At 35.4% G+C, this 21908-nt stretch overlaps 8 protein-coding genes across 10 annotated transcripts; 3 read left to right on the forward strand and 5 right to left on the reverse strand.

The window, feature by feature from the left end:
• Positions 1–328: 328 nt before the first annotated feature.
• LOC110863483 (farnesyl pyrophosphate synthase) lies at positions 329–2245 on the reverse strand. The gene is made up of 8 exons (XM_022112808.2): positions 1947–2245; positions 1861–1875; positions 1698–1794; positions 1354–1625; positions 1143–1220; positions 1033–1042; positions 735–953; positions 329–662 (listed from the first exon to the last, which is right to left on the reverse strand). Exons 1-8 carry the CDS (start codon positions 2099–2101, stop codon positions 462–464), a joined length of 1047 nt encoding a protein of 348 aa, XP_021968500.2. The 5' UTR covers positions 2102–2245; the 3' UTR covers positions 329–461.
• A 458-nt stretch (positions 2246–2703) lies between these two features.
• On the reverse strand, positions 2704–4464 carry LOC110863491 (farnesyl pyrophosphate synthase). Its single transcript, XM_035855137.1, has 6 exons — positions 4200–4464; positions 4030–4126; positions 3673–3944; positions 3513–3603; positions 3225–3437; positions 2704–3139 (listed from the first exon to the last, which is right to left on the reverse strand). The coding sequence occupies exons 1-6, from the start codon at positions 4373–4375 to the stop codon at positions 2930–2932; spliced, it is 1059 nt and encodes a 352-aa protein (XP_035711030.1). The 5' UTR covers positions 4376–4464; the 3' UTR covers positions 2704–2929.
• On the forward strand, positions 4442–7064 carry LOC118434150 (dehydrodolichyl diphosphate synthase complex subunit nus1-like). Its single transcript, XM_035846974.1, has 5 exons — positions 4442–6106; positions 6170–6236; positions 6306–6616; positions 6683–6807; positions 6885–7064. The coding sequence occupies exons 1-5, from the start codon at positions 5789–5791 to the stop codon at positions 6973–6975; spliced, it is 912 nt and encodes a 303-aa protein (XP_035702867.1). The 5' UTR covers positions 4442–5788; the 3' UTR covers positions 6976–7064.
• Positions 7065–7781: 717 nt separating this feature from the next.
• LOC118434052 lies at positions 7782–9399 on the forward strand. Of its 2 annotated transcripts, none has more exons than XM_035846771.1 (2): positions 7782–7910; positions 8081–9399. In XM_035846771.1, the coding sequence occupies exons 1-2, from the start codon at positions 7826–7828 to the stop codon at positions 9187–9189; spliced, it is 1194 nt and encodes a 397-aa protein (XP_035702664.1). In that variant the 5' UTR covers positions 7782–7825; the 3' UTR covers positions 9190–9399. The 2 variants fall into 2 exon arrangements, with proteins under 2 accessions (XP_035702664.1, XP_035702665.1); XM_035846772.1 differs by having other exon boundaries at positions 7782–7832.
• Positions 9264–10825, reverse strand: LOC110863499 (C5a anaphylatoxin chemotactic receptor 1). Of its 2 annotated transcripts, none has more exons than XM_035846773.1 (4): positions 10663–10825; positions 10459–10589; positions 9965–10392; positions 9264–9891 (listed from the first exon to the last, which is right to left on the reverse strand). In XM_035846773.1, the coding sequence occupies exons 3-4, from the start codon at positions 10049–10051 to the stop codon at positions 9397–9399; spliced, it is 582 nt and encodes a 193-aa protein (XP_035702666.1). In that variant the 5' UTR covers positions 10052–10392; positions 10459–10589; positions 10663–10825; the 3' UTR covers positions 9264–9396. Both variants share the same exon structure in this region, with proteins under 2 accessions (XP_035702666.1, XP_035702667.1).
• A 3448-nt stretch (positions 10826–14273) lies between these two features.
• LOC110841815 (farnesyl pyrophosphate synthase) lies at positions 14274–16919 on the reverse strand. The gene is made up of 8 exons (XM_022087512.2): positions 16635–16919; positions 16541–16555; positions 15748–15844; positions 15598–15655; positions 15165–15378; positions 14993–15083; positions 14715–14930; positions 14274–14641 (listed from the first exon to the last, which is right to left on the reverse strand). Exons 1-8 carry the CDS (start codon positions 16787–16789, stop codon positions 14441–14443), a joined length of 1047 nt encoding a protein of 348 aa, XP_021943204.1. The 5' UTR covers positions 16790–16919; the 3' UTR covers positions 14274–14440.
• Positions 16920–17484: 565 nt separating this feature from the next.
• Positions 17485–19316, forward strand: LOC110841779 (farnesyl pyrophosphate synthase). The gene is made up of 8 exons (XM_022087476.2): positions 17485–17612; positions 17690–17875; positions 17952–17967; positions 18029–18125; positions 18191–18462; positions 18532–18619; positions 18683–18895; positions 18962–19316. Exons 2-8 carry the CDS (start codon positions 17719–17721, stop codon positions 19169–19171), a joined length of 1053 nt encoding a protein of 350 aa, XP_021943168.1. The 5' UTR covers positions 17485–17612; positions 17690–17718; the 3' UTR covers positions 19172–19316.
• Positions 19317–19506: 190 nt separating this feature from the next.
• Positions 19507–21006, reverse strand: LOC110863508 (dehydrodolichyl diphosphate synthase complex subunit DHDDS). Its single transcript, XM_035846789.1, has 7 exons — positions 20823–21006; positions 20681–20737; positions 20451–20612; positions 20312–20378; positions 20149–20230; positions 19783–20078; positions 19507–19714 (listed from the first exon to the last, which is right to left on the reverse strand). The coding sequence occupies exons 1-7, from the start codon at positions 20924–20926 to the stop codon at positions 19580–19582; spliced, it is 903 nt and encodes a 300-aa protein (XP_035702682.1). The 5' UTR covers positions 20927–21006; the 3' UTR covers positions 19507–19579.
• Between the last annotated feature and the right edge of the window lie 902 nt (positions 21007–21908).

The raw sequence follows: 21908 nt of genomic DNA on the forward strand, positions 1-21908 counted from the left end.
CATTACCACAAGTAGATTTTAACGAAATTTTGAGTATGCAGATAAATATGTATGTGCCATATTATTATCCATGTGCAGATGTGTATGTAATATATTTTCTGCCCTTGCATTTATACTTGCAAAGTTTTATATTAAATCTCGCTATATCTTGCCATCTATTACGTACATATGTATGTCTACGTAGCAACTCTAGATGAATAATTTCTGGGATATTACACTCGATAATCAATTCTATTTGAATCAATGCTTTGTCAGACGTACGTTTCTTTTCTTCATTTAATAAGTATGTAGCATCTAGTATCGCTCCATTTTTAACAACCTAACTTGATTTCTCGAAGTTGTCAGATTTGCAATAATTTTATTTGGTAATATCGGGTTGATGTTACATTAACTCCATTTTTGTATAACAATAATTTTCTATAAGATGCAGTACCATCGTACAATTAAATTTATACAACTGCTCATCTGTCTCGTTTAAGAATTATATCCAAAGTTTCAGAAAAGTACAGAGCAGGAATTGAATCGGGCAGATTGGAAATTTTTTCCATGATTGACTTATAGCACTGCATTTCATAACGTTTGTAGTGGTCTACCAGGTTGAGGGCACGAAATATTTTCATTACTTTGTTAGCACTGTCAGTTCCTGGTTGTCCGTAATGTTCCTAAGATGCGTACATAGAAATTAAGAAGGTTAATTTTTATATCGTAATCATTTCCCGTGATTCTTTACTTACTTTCAATATTTTTTCTTGTTCTGGACTAGCCATACTTAATGCCTTTATTATGAACCATGTGCACGCATTTCCCTGTATTTTCGTAGCGAATCGTCCCGTTATTTCCGGATCACCAAAGCAATCTAGAAAATCATCCTGCGTCATGAAAAGCTGACCCATGTCGACAGCAATATCTTCAATTAGCCTCATTTCAGTAGGGTCGATGTCACCACAATCGGACTGTGAAGAGGAAAATTTATAACAGTTACATATTGCACACTAATAAATTTAAATAGGCAAGAAAAGTTTATGTACGTACCATAATTTTCCTAATTTAATTTTTGGATTTAATGTTAATTGTTCAATTAAATGGTTAAAATTTTCCTAATTTCTCAAATTACGTAAATATTTATATATATGATTCCTTACCCAATTGCAAGGGGCAAGTAAAAGGAAAAATATCCAGTCTTGTATTTTGAGACACGGTTATAGTTCTCAAACGTAAATCTAGAAGTAGATGGTTTGATTTTTTTTACATAATTAAGTAAAAGAAGATTTCGAACATAGTTCTGTTTTACATTTTTCTGCATAATTGGATAAATTATTTTAGTGTGGCAATTATATATTTCTGAAGACATACTCGCTAATGTCCTTCATCCGCCCAATCCGAGCATCCAAATTCTGTCCCAGGGAGGTGTTAAAGTAACACTTGTGAAACAACTGGACTAAAGGCTTGTGACACGGTTGACCAGAAAAATGCTTATCAATGATGAAATACATGATGTCTTGCAGAAGAATTGAATCACTGATGGCAGATTTTCCAACATCTTTTACCAAATGCCAGCACAATTGATTTCGTCTCTTTACAGATCGACGAATAATGTCTTCCGCGATGAAGAATGATGCCGCTAGCTGCGTGATGAGATTTATTAAAATCAGATTGGCAACTTATTGTAATTACTTATTTAATACATCACATCATACCAATTCCACGCACCATCCGAGAACAAAGATCGGCTTCAAGTCTTCCTTTGTCGTTAATCCACGAAAAGACTTGAAGGCAGAAATTACCCCACGACCCCTGAGTAAATAATGCATACACAGATATGAATATTCTCTAATACTTGTTAAAATTGGAATTCCTTACCTCAACTGCTTCCCCCTGTAAAACAATATCAACAGAAGAATTAGCTAAAGCAATTTCTGTGAATAAAAATTGGAACGAGCACTTACAAAGGAACCGTATAATCAACCATTTTTAACAGCCATGTTTCCACTTCGGTATCACCAAGTGTGGGATGCCAAATTATTTCCTCGATAAGTTCGTCAATAACGATTTTAAAAGCATCTTCTTCTTGAAGGCTCACAGATTGTCGTCGCTTCGCCATGGTTGAAAGAGCAGATGTGATTTTGAAGAGTGAAAGAGTAAAGGAAAAGATGAGAAGGCACTGTCAGATTTATGGATGTATGTATGTATTAAGTTAGAAATCTTATTGACGCTCGAATTTGATGGCGTATGTCCATATTTACGTATATAATATTTATTAAGGCCAAGACTTTCGTCATAACATTCGATTCGATTGCAATACTCGCTGCGAGGAGTAGACGAATTTTACATCATTATTTCACCGACAGAGGAGTAATAACTTCAATTTATTTTGCACAATGATACAAAATGAGGTATCAATTGCAAGCCGGTCTCACCTTGCGTGTGAGATCGGCTTTTAATTTATACTAAATTGTTGACACCATGAAAAGTTTAGATTTGAACAATAATATTATCTGTAGAACTGGATTAAGTAAGTCAACACTGGTAATTGTGCGTCTGAAGCCTGGGTAGACATCTGATGCCTGATAATTTCCAATGCTAAATATGTATACAATTTTGTACACTTACATACTTGATTTAAGTAGTAATTTCTGAGCAAGTTGAAGAAATCGTAATGATGAATTTATGAATTTGTTATTTTTATGCAATTTTTTATTGGAAGGTATTTTTATGCCAAAACTTTATTTAGCATACAGATACAATTTTACGATTACATGGCTTATTAATTTTGTACCTTGAACACAACGAAATTCATAAACTCTATCATTAGGTTAAATACATATGTACATAAACTAACACTGAAAACAAGTTATAAATTTATCGTTTCATCTGGTAGTTCCCTATTTTACTAGTATCCACATATTCTTAAATATTCGCATGTCACAACCTATTTATTCCTTCTATAAATTATTTCCGCAGTTTCGGCGAAAATTGATGTAGGAATGCGATTACCAAGTTTTCCAATTCTGTCACAAATGGATGCATACGTTGCGTCCTCAAACTTTCGATAATCATGCAAAAGCCCGAGATCTTTATAGATATTCAATACCGTCCTTTCATTTTTCACAGAACTCTGTTTCCCAAGACCGTAGTTGGCCTGCGAGATGGAAACAAATTAATTATGTAAATATTTACGTGGCTGGTCATAAAGAAAAAATTTGTGTTCAGAATTATGTACATACTAAAAGTAGCTCTTTCTGTTCCGAATTCGCTTTCTCGAATGCTTTCACGATTAACCACGAGTATTTATTTTCTGCAATGTCAGTACCGAATCGTCCAGTTAGTCTAGGGTCGCCAAAACAATCGAGAAAGTCATCCTGCGCTTGGAACAATAATCCCATTTCCAAGACCAGCTCTTCAATTTCTTTGTAATCGTCTTCATTTGTTTTATTTGCCTAGGTGAATATGCAAATTTATCCAGTGAGAGTGTGCTCGAGAGCTGCTACAGTGTGATAATTGTTACTTTATTATACTAGGATCATACTACAGGAAACCGGTAGAAAGAACGAATTATAGCCTGTTTTGTACTTGACAATTTTACTGTATCGTTCCATGGAATACCTAAATATTTATACAGTAGACATGAAATCGTTAATATTTCAAATTATTTCACGCTGGACAAAACATTACCCTTCAGAACCACCCGTTTTACTTGATTGTGTATCCATGCATAGTCCAAGGCAGGTTGTGAGATGAATGTTGTGGAATAACTTTATCAAGTCTGGATAATATGGCTTGTCATAAAAGTAACGGTCCAGAACGATATTAACGACACCCGACATCAAATGAGCGTCACTAATGGCGATGTCTCCAATGTTGTCAAGTAAATACCAGCACAATTTTCCTCGTCGATTTTCAGAATTTTCGATTAAATCGTTGATGACAAGGAAGCAGGTTTGAAACTTTTATACACGAGAAGAATGACAAAATATGTAGGAGAAATATTTAAATATGTGCAAAATTCATAGGTTACATGTGTACACTCACAATTTCAATGCACCATCCTAAAATATATGTTTCCTTGATGGTGTCATAGTTGGGTTCGTCAACCAAAGCACGATACGCTGCGACCACGCCACGTCCTCTGGAAATTTAAAATATTTTCCAAGTACACAATTTAAATTTCAGATTTTAAATCTTGGATTTATTTTTCTCACCTAATTTGTTTCCCACCCGGAACATTGTAACAAACTGCTCTTCTCAGCATGGCCAAGGACTCCTGCATATCATCCTGGTACTCGGGTAGCGTTTCTATTTCGTCGATAAGTTCCTCAAAGGTGAGCACGAATGCGTCCTCCTCCGCTATAGTCATGGATTTTCTTCGGAACGCCATAGTTGCAGGAATTATTGTTGAGTGAAATGAATAAGAATTTCCGATAAATGGTAGCGCTGAAGCTGCTTAATCCTTCCTTGAGTGAAATAACACTAGTCGTGCAGTAATATCAACGGGAGGATGATGGGTATGACGTTAGGAAAGATTTAGTAATTCCAATACGTCGATGTGTATTCAATACCGTGTTTGCAATTTGTAACTGTGGTAAAGTTCATGTGGAATTAAGTGCGTATGTAAACGTGCATGTGTGCTGCAATATTAAGCCAATGCAATGTTTGATGTGAAAATGTATGTAGGCACATTCGTACATGTATGGATCAGGTAAGAAAATTAAAATAGCATTGAATTTTGTTGATTAATTTGATAAATAATGCGAAATGAGATGTATATATAAATGGTAAATTGTGGAAAATTAATTATTGAAAGCTATGTTTTTAAAGATTGATATTGATGATATTTACTCCATTTATGAACATATTGCCCTTATCCGAAACCTCTTCGCAATTATTATTGCTCACCGCTTATGTACCAATTATAAAATTTATTTAGTGACTCTGATGCTAATTAAGTAGATGACACTGACATAAAATACAATAAAATCTATGAGTATTGTATTCAACATTTGGCCCATATTTATGGCAGATCGAGAAAATCTTCCCCTGCCTCATATGTAAGACCACAGTGCAGAACAGGTACAATCCGATGTAAGTACTTTCTCATAGCAGCGTTGGGACACTCTTTGATGTATCCCATTGACCACTATTTTGCAAAATGGCTTTATAATGTGCCTAAATTATCACCAAATCACTTACATATTTACTTTCAGTGTTCAATGTTCCAATGTTCGACTTAGATACTTCAAAAACCAGAAGGGGTTACTCTGACGAAGTGTTGTCGAAAAATTTAGTTTTTATTTTGTCAATTTCGTCTGCTTTGTGCATCTTTTTTATCAAATTTATGATTTAATTTATCAAATTGGCGAGTTACTGCAACTCCCAAAATTACCCCCCTCCCCCCCCGCCGGTAAACCTTGGTAGTGGACCTCTAGTAAAATCTTTGAACTCGGACAAGGTCTCATCGAGAAATATATTTTAAGACCAGGTCGATTAAGTAAAGATGACAGATCTAGTGCAGACATACTAATAAAATGCCGGATCCATGAGCACTACCTAGGTCTGTATATCCATAAAAACTCAAATGCGACGTACATCGTTATTGTTATTTTGTACATTGTTATTTTAGCTAGGTAGAATTGGTTCTGTACACGCTCAGTATGAGACGCATGAAACCCATTAGTGTCATTGTAATAAACTAACGATAGCCTTATTTTTACTGTAAAAAGAACAATTTCAGCACTTTACACTCCTTTTGAAGATACCGATTGACTCAAACAACAGACACAACTTCTACGAGATGGTACATTCTACAAACTCTCTTGGACCACAAAAGCCATTCTTGGCACAAGTTAGCAGAGAAAAGTGTTCAAAATACATAATGAGCAGCTACTTGGAGTTATTTCTCGGCCCAATTAAGGTTTTAGCCTGGCTAATTCTGCATTTTATATGGAAAATTAAAAAGTTTGAATTTCAAACTTTATTTCGGAAATCATGGGAACCTTCGATTTACACTGAGATAAAAACTCTGGCCCAGATCTCCAAAGAGGACTTTCGCAAACTGCCTCAGCATTTGGCACTCGTGTTTCATAATTTTGAGGAAGAACAACTTTTGAAGGCAATAATTTTAAAAAATGTGAAAATAACATATACAAATTAAGGTCAATCAAAAATATCACAGGTCGCCAGGATTATAACTTGGGCGTGGATGATGGACATCCACATTATCTCGGTGTATGATGAAAAGGGTAACATTTCCTCGAAAATAAAAAAAACTTTACGGATATAGTATAAACTTGTGAACCTTCAATTAACAGGAATTATTAAGACGAATGCATCACGAATGCACAAATTTATCACAACCCTCCTCGAGGAAGTGCAGGCTGCCCAGAGTGCAAAGAACTTGAAGATTAAAGATTTACCGTCACTGAAATTTTGCAATTTCACATTCAACAACAAATTCGAGGGGAATTATACCTTGAAAATTGTCCTGCTCGGAGAGGATGATGGGAAACAAGGGATTGTATCAGTTACAAAGGATTTGTTCCAGAAAGGTCTAAATTACAGGCCGACGAATGGACTCTCGGAAGCGTTTAATAATAAAGCATTGGATTTTGTGACCTGGGAGGTACAAAACTGCCACCATGTTTACTCAATGAATAAATATGTATAAAAGGTTGATTTTTTTTCGGAGACGGCAATTAACAAAAATGTTGGATTGGATTGGTGTGACACGGAGCCAGAGCTGATGATGGTTTTCGGAAATGTTAATTCGACGTTGGGTTTTCTACCGTGGCATATTCGACTCACGGAAATTCAGTATGAAAATTTTGTACTTAAATGAGTTTTAATTATTTTAGCTAATTGATGGTATAATATATCGTTCTTCCGTTTAGCTGGCTCCCTACTTTGTACGCGTCAACTTGCGCGAGTTTTTTGGAATCATTGCAAAAGTTTAGTAGTTGTGAGAGGAGAGTTGGTGCATAGTTTTGAAGGAAAAAGTGGCATATTCTGCATAATGCTGGTGTTCACACTGTTTAATAAAAATTGAAATAAAATATGAAATTAGTACAATAGCATCTATATGGAAGGATTATTTTTTAAAGCATAAAATTTCGTGGCTCTGGATCCATAATTCGAATGCAAATGTTATATTTGAAATGTCATAATCGTTGTAACGAATTCACACAATAAATACATGTGTTCATGACCTTATGATTCACAAAAGTTGGATATTTAACGAGCGTAATAATAATTAAACTGCTTGGTCCCATTCTTGCAATTTTATCATAATTTTAGCACAATTTTTACCGATTTTGATAAATCTTGTGCAAGTAAATTTTTGTGCGTTAGTTTGGTATAAATTGTATGTCTTTTGACGTCAGTTCTGAGAGGGCAGGAATATTCAGGAAAATAATTTTTAGTGATGATTGACCTCAAATTCATCTTTAGATTAGAGGTACAATACGACGTACAAACGCATATGTACATATTACATATTATGCATTTAATCTGCTTTCTTTCCACATTTTGAGACAATGACTGCACGAGATGTTTACGTAGATATGTACAACGTGATGTAACTATCTGCGTAATGTCGAAAGCACAAATCAAGAAGTGAAAACGTCAAAATAAATTAACAGTAATACACCTCCTTCAATCCTTTACCTGGAGGAAGTGTAAGATACAAATTATTTTCACTATTTCCGGCACGCAACTCCTTTTATTGACGTTGTTTGAGTCATACATATATAACTTGAGATCCACTAAAATGTCAAGAGTCTAAACTTGAACACAGTTTCCACAAATTTATCTGGTAATTCATCCATCTACTAAAATGAAGAGTAAGTTGCAACAAAAATTTAGCACTTTGATAGGGTGGGTTACAAACCGATTTGTTTCAGGGCGTGTTCGAAATTCGGGTAAAATATATTAGATTGAAATATGCGCATACATAATTTTTGTTAAAGTTGAACCATTTTGTTTCAAGTCCTAATAATAATACGTTAATACTTATTTAATGAGAACGTCTAGCAACGCACAATGAACATGAACAAATCTCGAGATTAATTTAGCCCATTAAATATTTCAGACACTAACACAAATCATGACGACTCAGCCCCCTTTAAGCACTGGGTCAAGTTCGACATGGAACCCATGGACCACCCCATTTTCGGAAGGACCCACATAAAATCCAAGTTTCCACGAATCCCTGCCAAAGCCCAACGACCCCTCATATCCGACAAAGATTTCCAGCACTTTCTCGACCATGGGAACAAATGGTGCGCCAAATTCTGGGACACTCGAGGCAGAGAAGACCAGTTTCAACGCACGGTGGACGGCTGCTGCTGGTTTGCCATCTACACGGATCCATTCTCCGACTTGTTTTCGAAGGGAATGGAACTCTATGTTGAATACAATATTTGGGTCTTTCTCGTAGATGACGCCTTGGAACAATCGCTTATTGAAGGGATTGACCCCCTCGACCTGCAAAAATTCGTGCAACAATCTATGGACATTTTTACGGGAAAGTATGACACGCCCGGGAGACGACCACAATACGTCGAAATAGTTGGCTTCCCCTACTTTAAAAGCTGTTTTGACGCCATGCTCGACATTCATAGGAAATGCCTGATACACTTCCCGTGGTACAGGATGAGCATTCCAAGCTTCGCCCTGATCAATCAGCGCTATTTTGACATGTTTATCTGGTGCAGTTACGACAAACCTCAGTCGAATTATTCAGACCACATTTTTCAAAGGTGGAGAGGCGTCGAGTGTGCGAATTCTCTTTGTGTGGAATTTGTCATGATGTTGAATGCGGTTGTAATTCCGAAACGTATCCAAGAACACCCGTGTTTTAAAAAGGTGGAGGATGTCCAAGGCTGCGCTGGATTTCTGAATGATATTCTCGGAATCAGAAAGTCATGGTTGGAGCCGGATCTTAATAGTTTGGTAGGGTTTTATGTTGCAAAGGATAATCAGAGTGTAGAAAGTGCAGTGCAGAAAGTCTGTGACCTATTGGAGCGAGAATTTAGGGATTATTTAAGGCTAAAGAATGTTTTGTTACAACAGTTTAAGGATGAAAAGTGTCTCGTAGACTATTTTGATGTCCTGGAAGGGAACTTGGACGGAAATTGGCCAATGTATATGTACTCTACGAGATATTATGCAGTCTCAAATTGTCTCACTATTGTCTAGTCCGTGCAGATTGTTACAAATACTACATAGATATGTTAAGCATCGTAATAATGACAATAATTACCGATAATTAGTTAAGTGGCAAAGCATAGTAATAATAAGTCAAATTTTATTCCGTTTTTGCAACAATTTAGGTAGGTATGTAGTTTCGAGTCGTGTTATTTTAGCCTGCTTTTTATTAAAGTTGAATAAAAACCTCTTCTCAGCTCACTTTAAGTTCAATGCTTGTTTCATTTGTTTCCAGAGTTTTGCATATGCATCGCGAAAATCTTTACGAAAGAGTCCATAAATAAATGGATTTACGATGGAGGCTGAGAGCTGCAGAAAAGTGGTGAAAGTGGTGAAAATATTGGGAATATATTTTACTGGTCCATCTTTCCCACCAATGACTTTGAGGATCTTGATAAGTGCGGATGGGAATGTGAGCGTGAAAAAAGATAAGATGACGATTATCATGGCCTTCAAAACCTTCGAGTTTGCCTTTGACTTTGCATCCTGCTTTCCATCCGAACCCGCGGTGGCAGCATGACCTTTCTCCTTTGAGAATTGAATGATCAGAAGGTTGCAAGCGAGAATGATGGCGGAGGGAATAAACACGTAGATGAAGGCGCAGACAATCGCGAAATAGAATTCGCGTGGAAAGTCCGGTCCGAAATTGGCCCATGTCACGTCACACACGCCAGCCCAGAAATCATAGCCGTACTAGGATTATTTTGAAAAATTAGTAGTTTTTTTGCAATTATTGAATGGGTAATTAATTTCCTGAAAAACTTACCTCTGTAGAAACCCACACGACAGAGACGGCCAGACACATAACCCAAACGTAACCGCATCCCGCCGCTATTCTGTTGTAGGTTACCATTTGCGGATAATGTAACGACCATCCGACAGCCTGGAACGAGTAACGATAGTTGAAATGTGATTTTTCAAAATAAACTCTACTTAGCGACCCACAATGAATCTGTCAACGCTGATCACGGCCAAGATGCCAATTGTGGTAATTAGCCCGAGGAGATTGACGTATGCCCAAATTCCACAAACTATTTTTCCAAAGGGATACTCATCATAAACAATGGATGCAGCTCCGAGCATGGAGCATATCCCTGTCGTTATCAAGTCAATGTAGGCCAAGCTCAAAATGGGCATGTTCGACAACTGGGTTTTTATTTGTAGTGTAAAGTCCGTAAATATTGTGTAGATGACCTGAAGGATTATTCATTTATTTCATTTTCAAAATTCTGTTGATATGCATATTAAGTTACAACTGACCAAGGAATTTCCCACCACGCCGGTAGCTGTCAAAGAGAAGAAGCAAATAAACCCGACAATCTTGGCCAACATAGAACGTTCCTGGACGCCAGGATCGAATGATGCCATTGTTGTGTTTGTGACATGGGATTCTAAATAAAAAATAATAATTATCATCTAGCTTTATGCATTTACCTGAGTAATCACAATATGAACACTAGTTACCAGTACTGTCTTCAATCATGGAGGATGGCGTTGTTTGAACCACGGTGGAATTATTTAGCATTATGGGGAACAGGATATTCACCAGAGCTGAAATTCTGTGATATAATACAGCCCACATGTTGGATGTCGTTTATGTCGTTGCACTTATCAGTGTTTCCGTACTTTTTGGTGGGATACCGATTGATCACTAATTGTGCTATGTCATGTCTCAGCCCTTTTTATAAATGTGAAGCATCTCAAGTACAATATGAGTAAGAAAATCAGTTATGTATTAGGGTCGTCTATGGGCTAATTGAGAGAATTTACTGTCGAGCATGGAAAATTGATCGATTATTAGTTCTGTCTGGTTGCATTGCCTACTTAAATTTATTAGAATGGAAGTAGGCAAATCATTCAGAAGGTGCCTAGAACTAAATGGGGCGAATTTCCGGAACATCAATTCGTAAGTGATTTTAACTATAACCTAGCACAAACTATTTAGTAGGGAACAATTTTAAGTTAGGTTGGATGGTTTTCTTATGTATATGCATATATCAAATATCTGAGGAGCTACGTAAATGCATACATACATAAGTAATGCACGACCAGAGAAATTTCGAGTAAGCATCAGTAATTAAAACCTTTGTGACCCATATCAAAATTCGGTATGCTATGTCTTGGAAATAGCAATAGATGTGCTTAATCAAATTGGACTACTATTTTTATGCTGCCAAAAATACGTTTGTTTTAGTGACAGGTCATAATCCTAAAATGTCATTATGGACGAATAGACGACTTGGTGGAAACATAATGTATATTTGTATGCATATAAATAAGTAAATATATTTGTGTGGGTGCCTTTATTTTGGAAATATCATCACAAGATTATTCTCTTTGACCACCACATCACGAAATGGCCATTATTTTTTCTATTTAATGCTTAACGTCACATGAAATTAAGAGGAAATGTCTTCTTGAAAACTTGTGATAGAAGCAAACCATTCGATACAAATCTCTGACACATTCGAATTATTGTAACCCATGATTTTTAGGTACTCTGTTGGGTCTACCGGTTGAAAGACAAATCCTTGTTAATGGACTAGACTGGTTATTGATTTTATTTATGTACTAACTGGCATCACATTAATTAAATGTATGGTTCCATTAAAATAAGTTAAATATATTTCAGTATACAAATAATTGTGACAATAAATCTAACAAGGGAACCTTAGGTACTGTCACATCTCGGTTTCCTTTCGGATGGTCTTAATTGATAGATAATATTTAGTGTAACTAAAACTTTGTCATAGAACATACGATGCAAAATCACGTTTTTGCGAAATATTTGGCGAAGCCTGCACGAAAACGTATAATTTAGAATATTTAGCTAACAGCCCTCAGAATAATGAAATGAAGTTTATAAATTATATACCTGTCCGTAATTTCATGCTGATTATCAATATGAAAAACACATGCAAGCATTGGCCATTTTTTCCAAATTGCGAAAATCTGCAAAATTTTCTAAATTTGAATTTCGTCGTTTCTTGATACTTTAACAAAATTTACTTTTTTATTTAAGCGTTGAAAAAAAGTTTTCAAAAGAGATTTTTTTCTCATTGCAATAAAATTAGCAAAAATTTTCTAAAATTCGAACTCACAATTTTTCATGAAAAAAGATAGAATGACCAATGCTAGTCTATTTTACATATTTTTCAAAATTATTGGCTATGTATATTTTTGCAAGTTGCGAAAAATTTTGGAAATTTGTATTGTCAGCTTTTCAGCAAACTAACTTTTCCACACCTCGTTCGAGAGTTTAAGCTTCTTAGAAAACTGGAAAAATTTCAACTCGGAGGGACCCTATGGGGTCCCTCCACTAATGGCATTTATAGGACGGCATAAATATAGCTATAAACTCTCGAACGAGGTGTGGAAAAGTTAGTTTGCTGAAAAGCTGACAATACAAATTTCCAAAATTTTTCGCAACTTGCAAAAATATACATAGCCAATAATTTTGAAAAATATGTAAAATAGACTAGCATTGGTCATTCTATCTTTTTTCATGAAAAATTGTGAGTTCGAATTTTAGAAAATTTTTGCTAATTTTATTGCAATGAGAAAAAAATCTCTTTTGAAAACTTTTTTTCAACGCTTAAATAAAAAAGTAAATTTTGTTAAAGTATCAAGAAACGACGAAATTCAAATTTAGAAAATTTTGCAGATTTTCGCAATTTGGAAAAAATGGCCAATGCTTGCATGTGTTTTTCATATTGATAATCAGCATGAAATTACGGACAGGTATATAATTTATAAACTTCATTTCATTATTCTGAGGGCTGTTAGCTAAATATTCTAAATTATACGTTTTCGTGCAGGCTTCGCCAAATATTTCGCAAAAACGTGATTTTGCATCGTATGTTCTATGACAAAGTTTTAGTTACACTAAATATTATCTATCAATTAAGACCATCCGAAAGGAAACCGAGATGTGACAGTACTTAAGGTTCCCTAGTAAGTGCATATTTAAGAAAAGGGGGGGGGGATTGGTTGATATATGTAAGTAGACCGCAGAGAGCTGGGAAAGATTAGAAATAAAAAAATAAACTAGCCAAGCACACTTTCCCAGAATAAATAGACGAAGGCAGATGCAAATAAGTACGCATATTCAAACAAAATTTTGCCTGCAATAATTTTTAACCTAATTTTTGGCAGGATTGAGAATGACAACATTAGATGTGGAATATCTAATTAGTGCAAATAATTGAAATTGGGAATTTATAAATCTGTTATTCAATTTGGCAAAAAATTGAAAGTAAACATACGTATTACATATTATGCGTTACATTCACTAGAGTTGATTTTTAGATATTTTTTTTATTTGCGTGTGAATAAATAGAATACAATTTGCACGTGCCGATTTGTGTATAAATATTTCTAATTTTCCTTGAAATGACAGTGCATGTGAATTACATGCACGTATGTATGTATGTACATACCTATGTCTGTAGCAAACGGCAATACGAGTAATATTTCTATACGATTATGTTTTTTATGACATTGATTTTGATTTTTTACATGCTGAACAATATGAGGAAAATAAAGCTTAATATGTGTAAGATATTTTAACGATAAAAAACTAGCCATGCCGTCTAGAAAATTGCAAATTTCAAATTATTGACACTGAAATAAAACTAAAAAATGGGATTCGCTAAATTGACATTATTATTTCCAAATCACCACGCAAACTTTTCCGTAACAGTTGACAGTGGAGGATAACTCCTTTGTATGAAGGCTTTGCACCCTTGAATGGCTATAAGCAAACATTATGTAAGCACACGTATGTAAATACGCATTTGACAATGTTGGGATAGAAAAATACATGCAAGCAAATCCAGCAAAGGTGCAACTTGACTAATTATTTTTAATTATTTTCATCAATCTATTCCTTTCACTCTGATGATGACTAATTTTATGCATTCCCAGGTTTCTTTTGGGATCAAATTGTATAAATATTTTTTTGTTCACACATCTTAAATGGAAAGCCTCGATGCGAAATTTCACAATTGAAATTTCGTCTCAATCTTCCTCATTTTATTCAAGTATCTCATTCATTTCAAAAACTTTTAATAAAATCCTTTTGCAAGCATCATTTTAACTTTTTATTATCGGCACTTTATAAAATAGTTGCTCTCATACACACAATTTCTAGTGTAATATTTATATTCAATTAACTATTTTCCTATTTGCTACTAAAGTCAACTTTTGATTCAAATGGTTACAACATTATGTATGCATATATTCACTTTTCTCGTTTTAATATCAAATCCAATGTTTCCGAAAAGTAGAGGGCAGGAATAGATTCAGGAAGCTTGGTGATTTTCTTCATGATTGCTTTATAGCATTTGATCTCATACTGACGATACTCTTCCACCAGGTCCAAATCTCTGAACACTTTAATTACTCGATGCACCCTCTCGCTCCCAGGCTTTCCATAATGTTCCTTAACACATAACGACCCGTTTAATATTTGACCTCTTAAGATAATGTGTATGACATAAATAACACTTTCCAACCTTTAAAACTCGTTCCTGCTCACAATCCATCTTTTTCAAGGCCATGATGATAAACCAGGATGAACAGTTTCCTTGAATTGTAGTTCCATACCGACCAGTGACGTTGGGATTGCCAAAACAATCCAAGTAATCGTCCTGCACTTGAAAGAGGTGACCCATTTCCAGTGCGATCTCCTCGATGAGCTTCAGCTCTTCCTCCTTTGGAGTCCCATCGGCCTGCATGACAATAAAAATGTACAGTAATTCCACTCGTTTTATTTGTGAAAAAATTGTCCAACCTGAAGGATCCAGCTACTTGCAATGGGAAGATAAAAACTAAAATATCCCACTTTGTATTTCGAAATTCGGTAGTAATTTTCCATTGTAAACCTGAAGTATTAATTGAAGGCAAAATATATGTAAATCTTTTTTGAAAAGTTACATATTTTCGCTACTTATTTATTTGCGTACTCTTTGAATCCTTGTGCCTTTCCTATCCTTGAATCCATATTTTGTCCCAGCGTTGTGTTAAAGAAGCATTTGTGGAATAGTTTAGTCAAATATTTGTGACAAGCTTTTCCCTTAAAGTGCAAATCCAGAATAAAGTACATGACGGATTGGAGGAGAAAGGCGTCGTTTACTGCAGCCTTTCCCACCTCGTCGACCAAATGCCAACACAACTGGCCTGAAAATCAATCAAAATTTATAAACGAATAAATACTTCTATTAAATCAAAAGCATAAATCTGTATGAATTTATTATTTTTTATCAAATTTCTTAACCGACTTAGGAACTCTTAGCCTTAGCAACTCTGGTAACTTGGTTTTTCATAGTTTTTACCAGATTCTTCTGATCCTTACTTTCCTTACTTAAATTATCATGAAAATTTCTATAAATATTTGACCTCGTCGTGTTACTGAGCCTCGAATTATGTCCTCTGGGATATAGAAACTGGCAGCAAACTGGGAATTTTATGATATATTATGTAAACTTTGTAAAATTTTTATCAATAAATAATGACAAATACACGCATGCATTATTATATATGCCATACTAGTTCGACACACCATCCAAGTATGTACACAGGTTTCAAATCATGCTTGGTCACGTTGCCCACAAATGATTTGTAAGCAGATATAACGCCTCGGCCTCTATAAATTCACATTGCAAGTTAGTTATCATTTTTGGGATGTGCTCAAAAATTGTTGAATTATACTTAGGAAGAGAGGTTGTGTAATATCAACTCCCGGATATCGATGTCCTTTGGATGTGTTATAGTGTCCCATGAATGAACAAGAACCCCCAAGTGGTTTGATGCCATGGCCACACCCACTCCAAAGTGCCCAAAAAACGGAGAAAGTAGCGCTTTCACTCATTCAAATTCACGCTAAAAATCCAATTTTAGTCGGATTTTGAAATTTCTTTCACCATTATACTCCCAGATGGTTGTTTTCTTATATTCAGCATCAAATTACACTTTTTGGAATTAGTAGTACCTTTAAAATTTAAAATTCTGTATGAACATTGCTGTACTAATAAACAAAGAAAATTATTTCGGCGAAATAATAATCAAAAAAGTTGAGTTATATGTTGGATATAAGAAAGTAACTATCTGAGAGTATAATGGTGTACGGAATTTTGAAATCCGAATAAAATTGGATTTTTGGGTGGATTTGAATGAGTGAAAGCGCTGCTTTCTCCGTTTTTGGGCAACTTTGAGTGGGTGTGGCGGGCGCAAGTGGGGCCATGGAGGTAAACCACTTGGGGGTTCTTGTTGATTCATGGGAGACTACAACATAAACAAATGCCATCGAGATCTGTGCCTCTTCTCATAAGTAATAACATACCTTAACTGTTTCCCCCTGTAAAATTAAGTGAAATTGAATATTATTTTACTTTTATTTGTAATTAAAACTTTAATTATGTAAGACTGTGTCTTTCCTTGGTACATTGTAGTCGACCATTTTAAGCAGCCAGGTAGCAACATCTACGTCTTCGTGGGTGGGATGCCAAACAATTTCCTCCATTAATTCGTCAATCACAAGTTTGAAAGCATCCTCTTCCTGAATACTCACGGATTGTCGGCGTTTGGCCATTTTTGTGGAGAAATTTTCGATTTACTCTCAGAAATATTGTATAGATTGAAATTTTATTCCTAGGACTATGGAGAAAATAACAAGTATGTTTCCATTAGTTCTTGATCTGGATAGACTGGATTTGTGTATGGAATTCGATTATTGTTGGCTGGATTAAAATGCGTTTGCGTGATGAGATCCAAATAATGATGGGATTCATGAATGTGGAAAACATAAATAATCAGTCGGTATCTCTTTGTTATTTTTTAAACTGTCATGTTGGGTTAGTTTGAAGAAATCATTGACGTGCTACAAGATCTTCAATTTCTCGCTAATTGGCATTTACTGAATTTAAACAACATCGTATCATAAAAAAACATAAGTATTTTAGCGAATTTAACATAGCGATGATGTGTTGAAATGAGAATACTACCTTTAAAATTTATTATAAATTGTGCTCTTGTGAAAATATTGTGACAATTATGAAAGTCCAATTAACTTGATATCACTGAATTTGCTTTATTCTTCTGCCGATCAGACGGCTTTCGTCAATCAAAGATTTAAATTGCTCTATTTTGCGTCTATTAAGACATTGAGTGTTATATTGGACATGAACAGAACGCCTGGTGGTGACGCCAACAGAAGTCAGCAATACATACTTCTAACAAGTAGCTTGTTATTATTGACGACTACGAATTGCATTGAAAGCTTAGGTGTAATGCTATGGAGAAACTGAAATATCCTCATTTTACTTGTACTCGTTTGACGTCATTAGAGATCATATTTCCTGCGAAGATGTGAAATGGGGTTCGAGTTTTGATTTGTTTATCTATCTCATGAACAAGTGAGACAATTTCATTCTACGGTTCAATTCTATCCAACCGAGTCTTGACTCCAAAAATTTTCTTAATTTTGACCCAGAAACTTGCATCAGTCAAAACCTTTTTGAAATGGCAACTCGAAGAAAGTCCATGAGCATTGCGGAAGAGGATGCCTTTCTCCACACGTTTGACGAGCTCATGGAAGAAATCGCAGAGTTTTCCACCTACAAAGACATGGAGGAAACGATCGAATGGTTGCGACGGGCCGTTAATTACAATGTCCCAGGTACGCAACTTTTATTAAATTCCTAATAAAATTTCAATTATTATATCAAATTTAATATAAAGAAGTTAATTTACAGGAGGAAAGCAGATTCGGTAATTTTTTAATCCTGACGTTGTTCAGGTTAAAGATATTATAATTATGAATTTGTTACAGGGGTCGTGGCGTTGTCGCGGCGTATCGTGCCTTAGTCGACGAACCAGACACAGAGGCTTTAAAGGAGTGTTACATTTTGGGATGGTGCATAGAAATTGTAAGCAATGAGGCGCATCAACTTGCATTTAAGAAGAATTATCTAATTTAAGCTATTTGTCCCAGTTTCATGCATGTTTCCTAATTTCGAGCGATATCATCGACAACTCTGAAACGAGGAGAGGAAGAGCATGCTGGTACCTCGTTGACAAAATTGGAGACTTGGCCATAAATGACGCTTTCCTTCTGTCAAGTGTCATGGATATTTTTCTGGATCGCTACTTTATCAGCAAACCGTATTATTCTGATTTGATTAAGCTTTTCCACGATGTCCATCTCAAAACTTCGTTTGGACAATGCATGGACATTCAATGTAGCAAAAAGCAGAGTTTGGGAGAGTAAGTGACAATTAGGAATTTATAGTGTTTTAAAACTTTTGCATACTCAATTTATGCTAATTTTGTTAGATTTACGATGGACCAATATCGAAAAATCGTTAAGTACAAGACGTGCTACTTATCTTTCTTTCTACCCGTGGCATCAGCCATGATTCTGGTGAGTAAACGATGGTTGTATATAATTTGCAAGGAAAATTAGACAAATATTTTGCCTTATTAGGCAGGAAAAACGGAGAAAGATGACTGGAAATCGATGGAAGCGGTGGTTATCGAGCTGGGATTGTTGTTTCAAATCCAAGATGATTTTCTCGATTGCTTCGGTAATGCAAAAGTCACTGGAAAAATTGGGACGGATATTACCGAAAATAAATGCTCCTGGCTGATCGTGAAAGCATTTGAGCAGGCGAATGAGAATCAGAAATCAATTTTAAAAGTAACTTGAAAAAGTCTTATGCACTTTGATGAAAAAAAATAAATGACACTAACAATTATTGTATAGGAAAATTATGGCCGAGGGAAGGAAAGCTCGCCAGCAAACGAGAAGAGATGCAGGGAAATTTATGAATCATTGTCGCTCCCGAATGAATACAATAAGCTCGAGGAAGCTTGCTACAAATCCATTTGCGACAAAATTTCCAAACTGTCGCCCAAGATTCCGAGCATAATATTTTCTGAAACGGCGGACGTTATCTATCACAGAAATAAATAAAGTGGAAACGGAGCTGTAGTTAGTTGGAATGCACAAATAGCAATAAGAATTAATTTGAATTATTTAGTAATAATAGTTTGAAAATGTGATTCTTTGAGATAAAAATATGGAAATAAATTAAATAAAGTTATAAGTAAATATTGTATTTAATATATCAAAATCTGGATTTTATTTAAAAATTTGTTTCTAATATTCAAGACAAGGGAAAAAATTACAGTATATCTAAATAATGCGCATGTAAACGTCAACTTTATGATTGCATACAATAAAATTGGTGTGTACTGTGCATACATTTTTTTAGTACTTTCATTAAATTATTAACAATGGTTTCTGTGTATTTTCAATAGATAGTTCTTTATTGTAATAATTCTACATTTATTATGCTAAGCGACGACAATACAGTGCTATTTACTTGACTACTTTGTTCTCAGGAGCACGTTTCGCCTCCATCATAATTTCTGCCCAAAGTTTTTGTCTCGTTTGTTTGAGAAATTTGTCCACACGCTCTTTCGACTCGTCAGATTCATTGCGTCGAATCGGGGGCTAAACAAGTATTTCGATAAGGATTATTTAATGCGTTGCATGAATAAATTTCATTTTTAAATACCCACCACGGGAACCCGTTTTCGGTGAACTTGATAGTTCAGGATGGCACGGACTAAATCCATGAAACAAAGTTGGGGCCATTGCACATCGACGAAATCAAGGAAAGCATGGGTCGCCTCCCACATCAAAAAGTCAGAAAGTCGCGTTTCTCCCGAAGTGCGGAGCAAAATGTCAACCGGAAGTCCTGGAATCAGTTGCCACGCTTCTTGCAGCAGGTACTCGGACATGTCGTAAGGATGGAGCTGTTTTGAGGAAAAGGCTGATCGTAACGTGTCAACACCGCGAGCAATGTCGTTGCGACCTGGACATAATTCGTTCAAATTTTGTGGAAAAAATAGCCTTTGATTGCTACATCGTTTGCGTTTATGTACCTGTGTAAGCTAACGCAACATTAATACGAAATCGTTTTCCGTGTCGAGTATCCTGCATTAGTTTTGCCATGGTTGGCTTCATGTATTGAAAGGAAATAAATATATGATTAGCACGTAGTAATAATGCATAATAATGTATTTCATTTTAGTATTTGGGACTTATATATTCTGGAACCATTGACCAGTCGCCGGGGAAATGTATGCAGGTGCCGTCACTGGTAGCTTTGTCACTAGATTTTATAGAAAAATTAGTTTCGTGCTTGATAAGAACAACTATTTAATTTTAAAAAAACATGGCTTACAGTTTATGCAACATGAGTGTTACTCTTGACAAGATAAACTTCATAATATTTGCCACCTCTTGCGGAGAGCGTTTAAAGTTTTCAATGGAGAAAGCATAAATTGTGACCTCTTTCACCCCAAGGGCAGAACACCAGCAGAAGACTTCGTCCATTTTAATGTAACTATGCAAAATAATTAAAGCAATTAATTTGCAATTAGATATGTTAAAAGTTTCGGTTAATTAACTTACCCTCTGTGGTGACCCTCTTTGGTAGGAAGTCCACGGTCCTTGGCGAATCGGCGGTTCCTAAATAAATATAATCACTAACTAATTAATAGTGCTAAAGTATGCAAATATGTTGCATAACTATGTTAAAATTTGGCAATGTTACCCGTCCATTATAAGTGCAATATGTTTCGGGATTTCGCCCACTTTGAGAATTTCTGTGATGCAACGTTCCACCCATGTTCTCGTATCTTTATGAACCCACGACATTTCTGACAAAAAATTGAGACACACTTGAAGAACGAGGGTGAGTGAAAATATAACTACATAGAAGCAAGAGCAGATGAGAGAAGGATGTGGATCGTGATTTATCGTCATTATTGAAAATCATTTGCAGGATTGCGTGTTGCAAACGTAGAATGTTTGAGACGCGTCATTCTAAAGTGCGTCATATTGACTGTTATCCACCTCAATCTTGCGTTCGGTTTATTTATCCGCGTTTATATCCACTTATTTGAAAAATACCTTAACGCATATGTACTTATACATACATGTGCTAAGTATTTAATCAAAGGATACTTTTTTGTTTACAACGTTAATGCTTAAATTATTCTTCAAAGTGATTAGATCTCTAAATGCTTAGAGTAGTAATTATTTCGCCTTTACTGATATTGTTGTGACCAAAACAACCTGAAAAACATCAAAATAAATTAATATCCATTAAACACTGTAATCCATAATCTCCATTGCACATCTTCCCAAGCGCCACGATAACGTGCTACTCATTAAATAATGTGAGCAAATGAGTGTACATATATGGTTTCATCAGTATTTAATGATTGGTATATATAATTTAAATTTAGGACATGTGACAAACACTGAACAAGTTAACACGCGCAAGTGTTTATCAAATAGTACTTATGTACATAAATATATGCACATACATACATATGCGTAAATGTGTGATAGGCGCAACTTATTCGCATAAGTTATACATGCTGGCTGGCTAAAATTTAAACACATATTCACTTAATTAAGTATCTCCATGGTAGAAAGCTCTCATAGAAAGAGGAGTCTTTCTATTTGAATTAGCTGTCATCAGGTCCAGGCCCTAAGCTGTATTTTCTCCGGGTTGCCTTCGAATATCCGCCATATCGGTAGGGCAGGACGATGGGGTCGATGTGACGCCTCACGGCTTTCACCCAATTTTTGCGACCCTTTGGAAAAGGTTTCAGTTTTTGGATAGAATTCC

Source organism: Folsomia candida, unplaced genomic scaffold, assembly GCF_002217175.1.
Source record: "Folsomia candida strain VU population unplaced genomic scaffold, ASM221717v1 Fcan01_Sc001, whole genome shotgun sequence".
Lineage (NCBI taxonomy): Eukaryota > Metazoa > Arthropoda > Collembola > Entomobryomorpha > Isotomidae > Folsomia > Folsomia candida.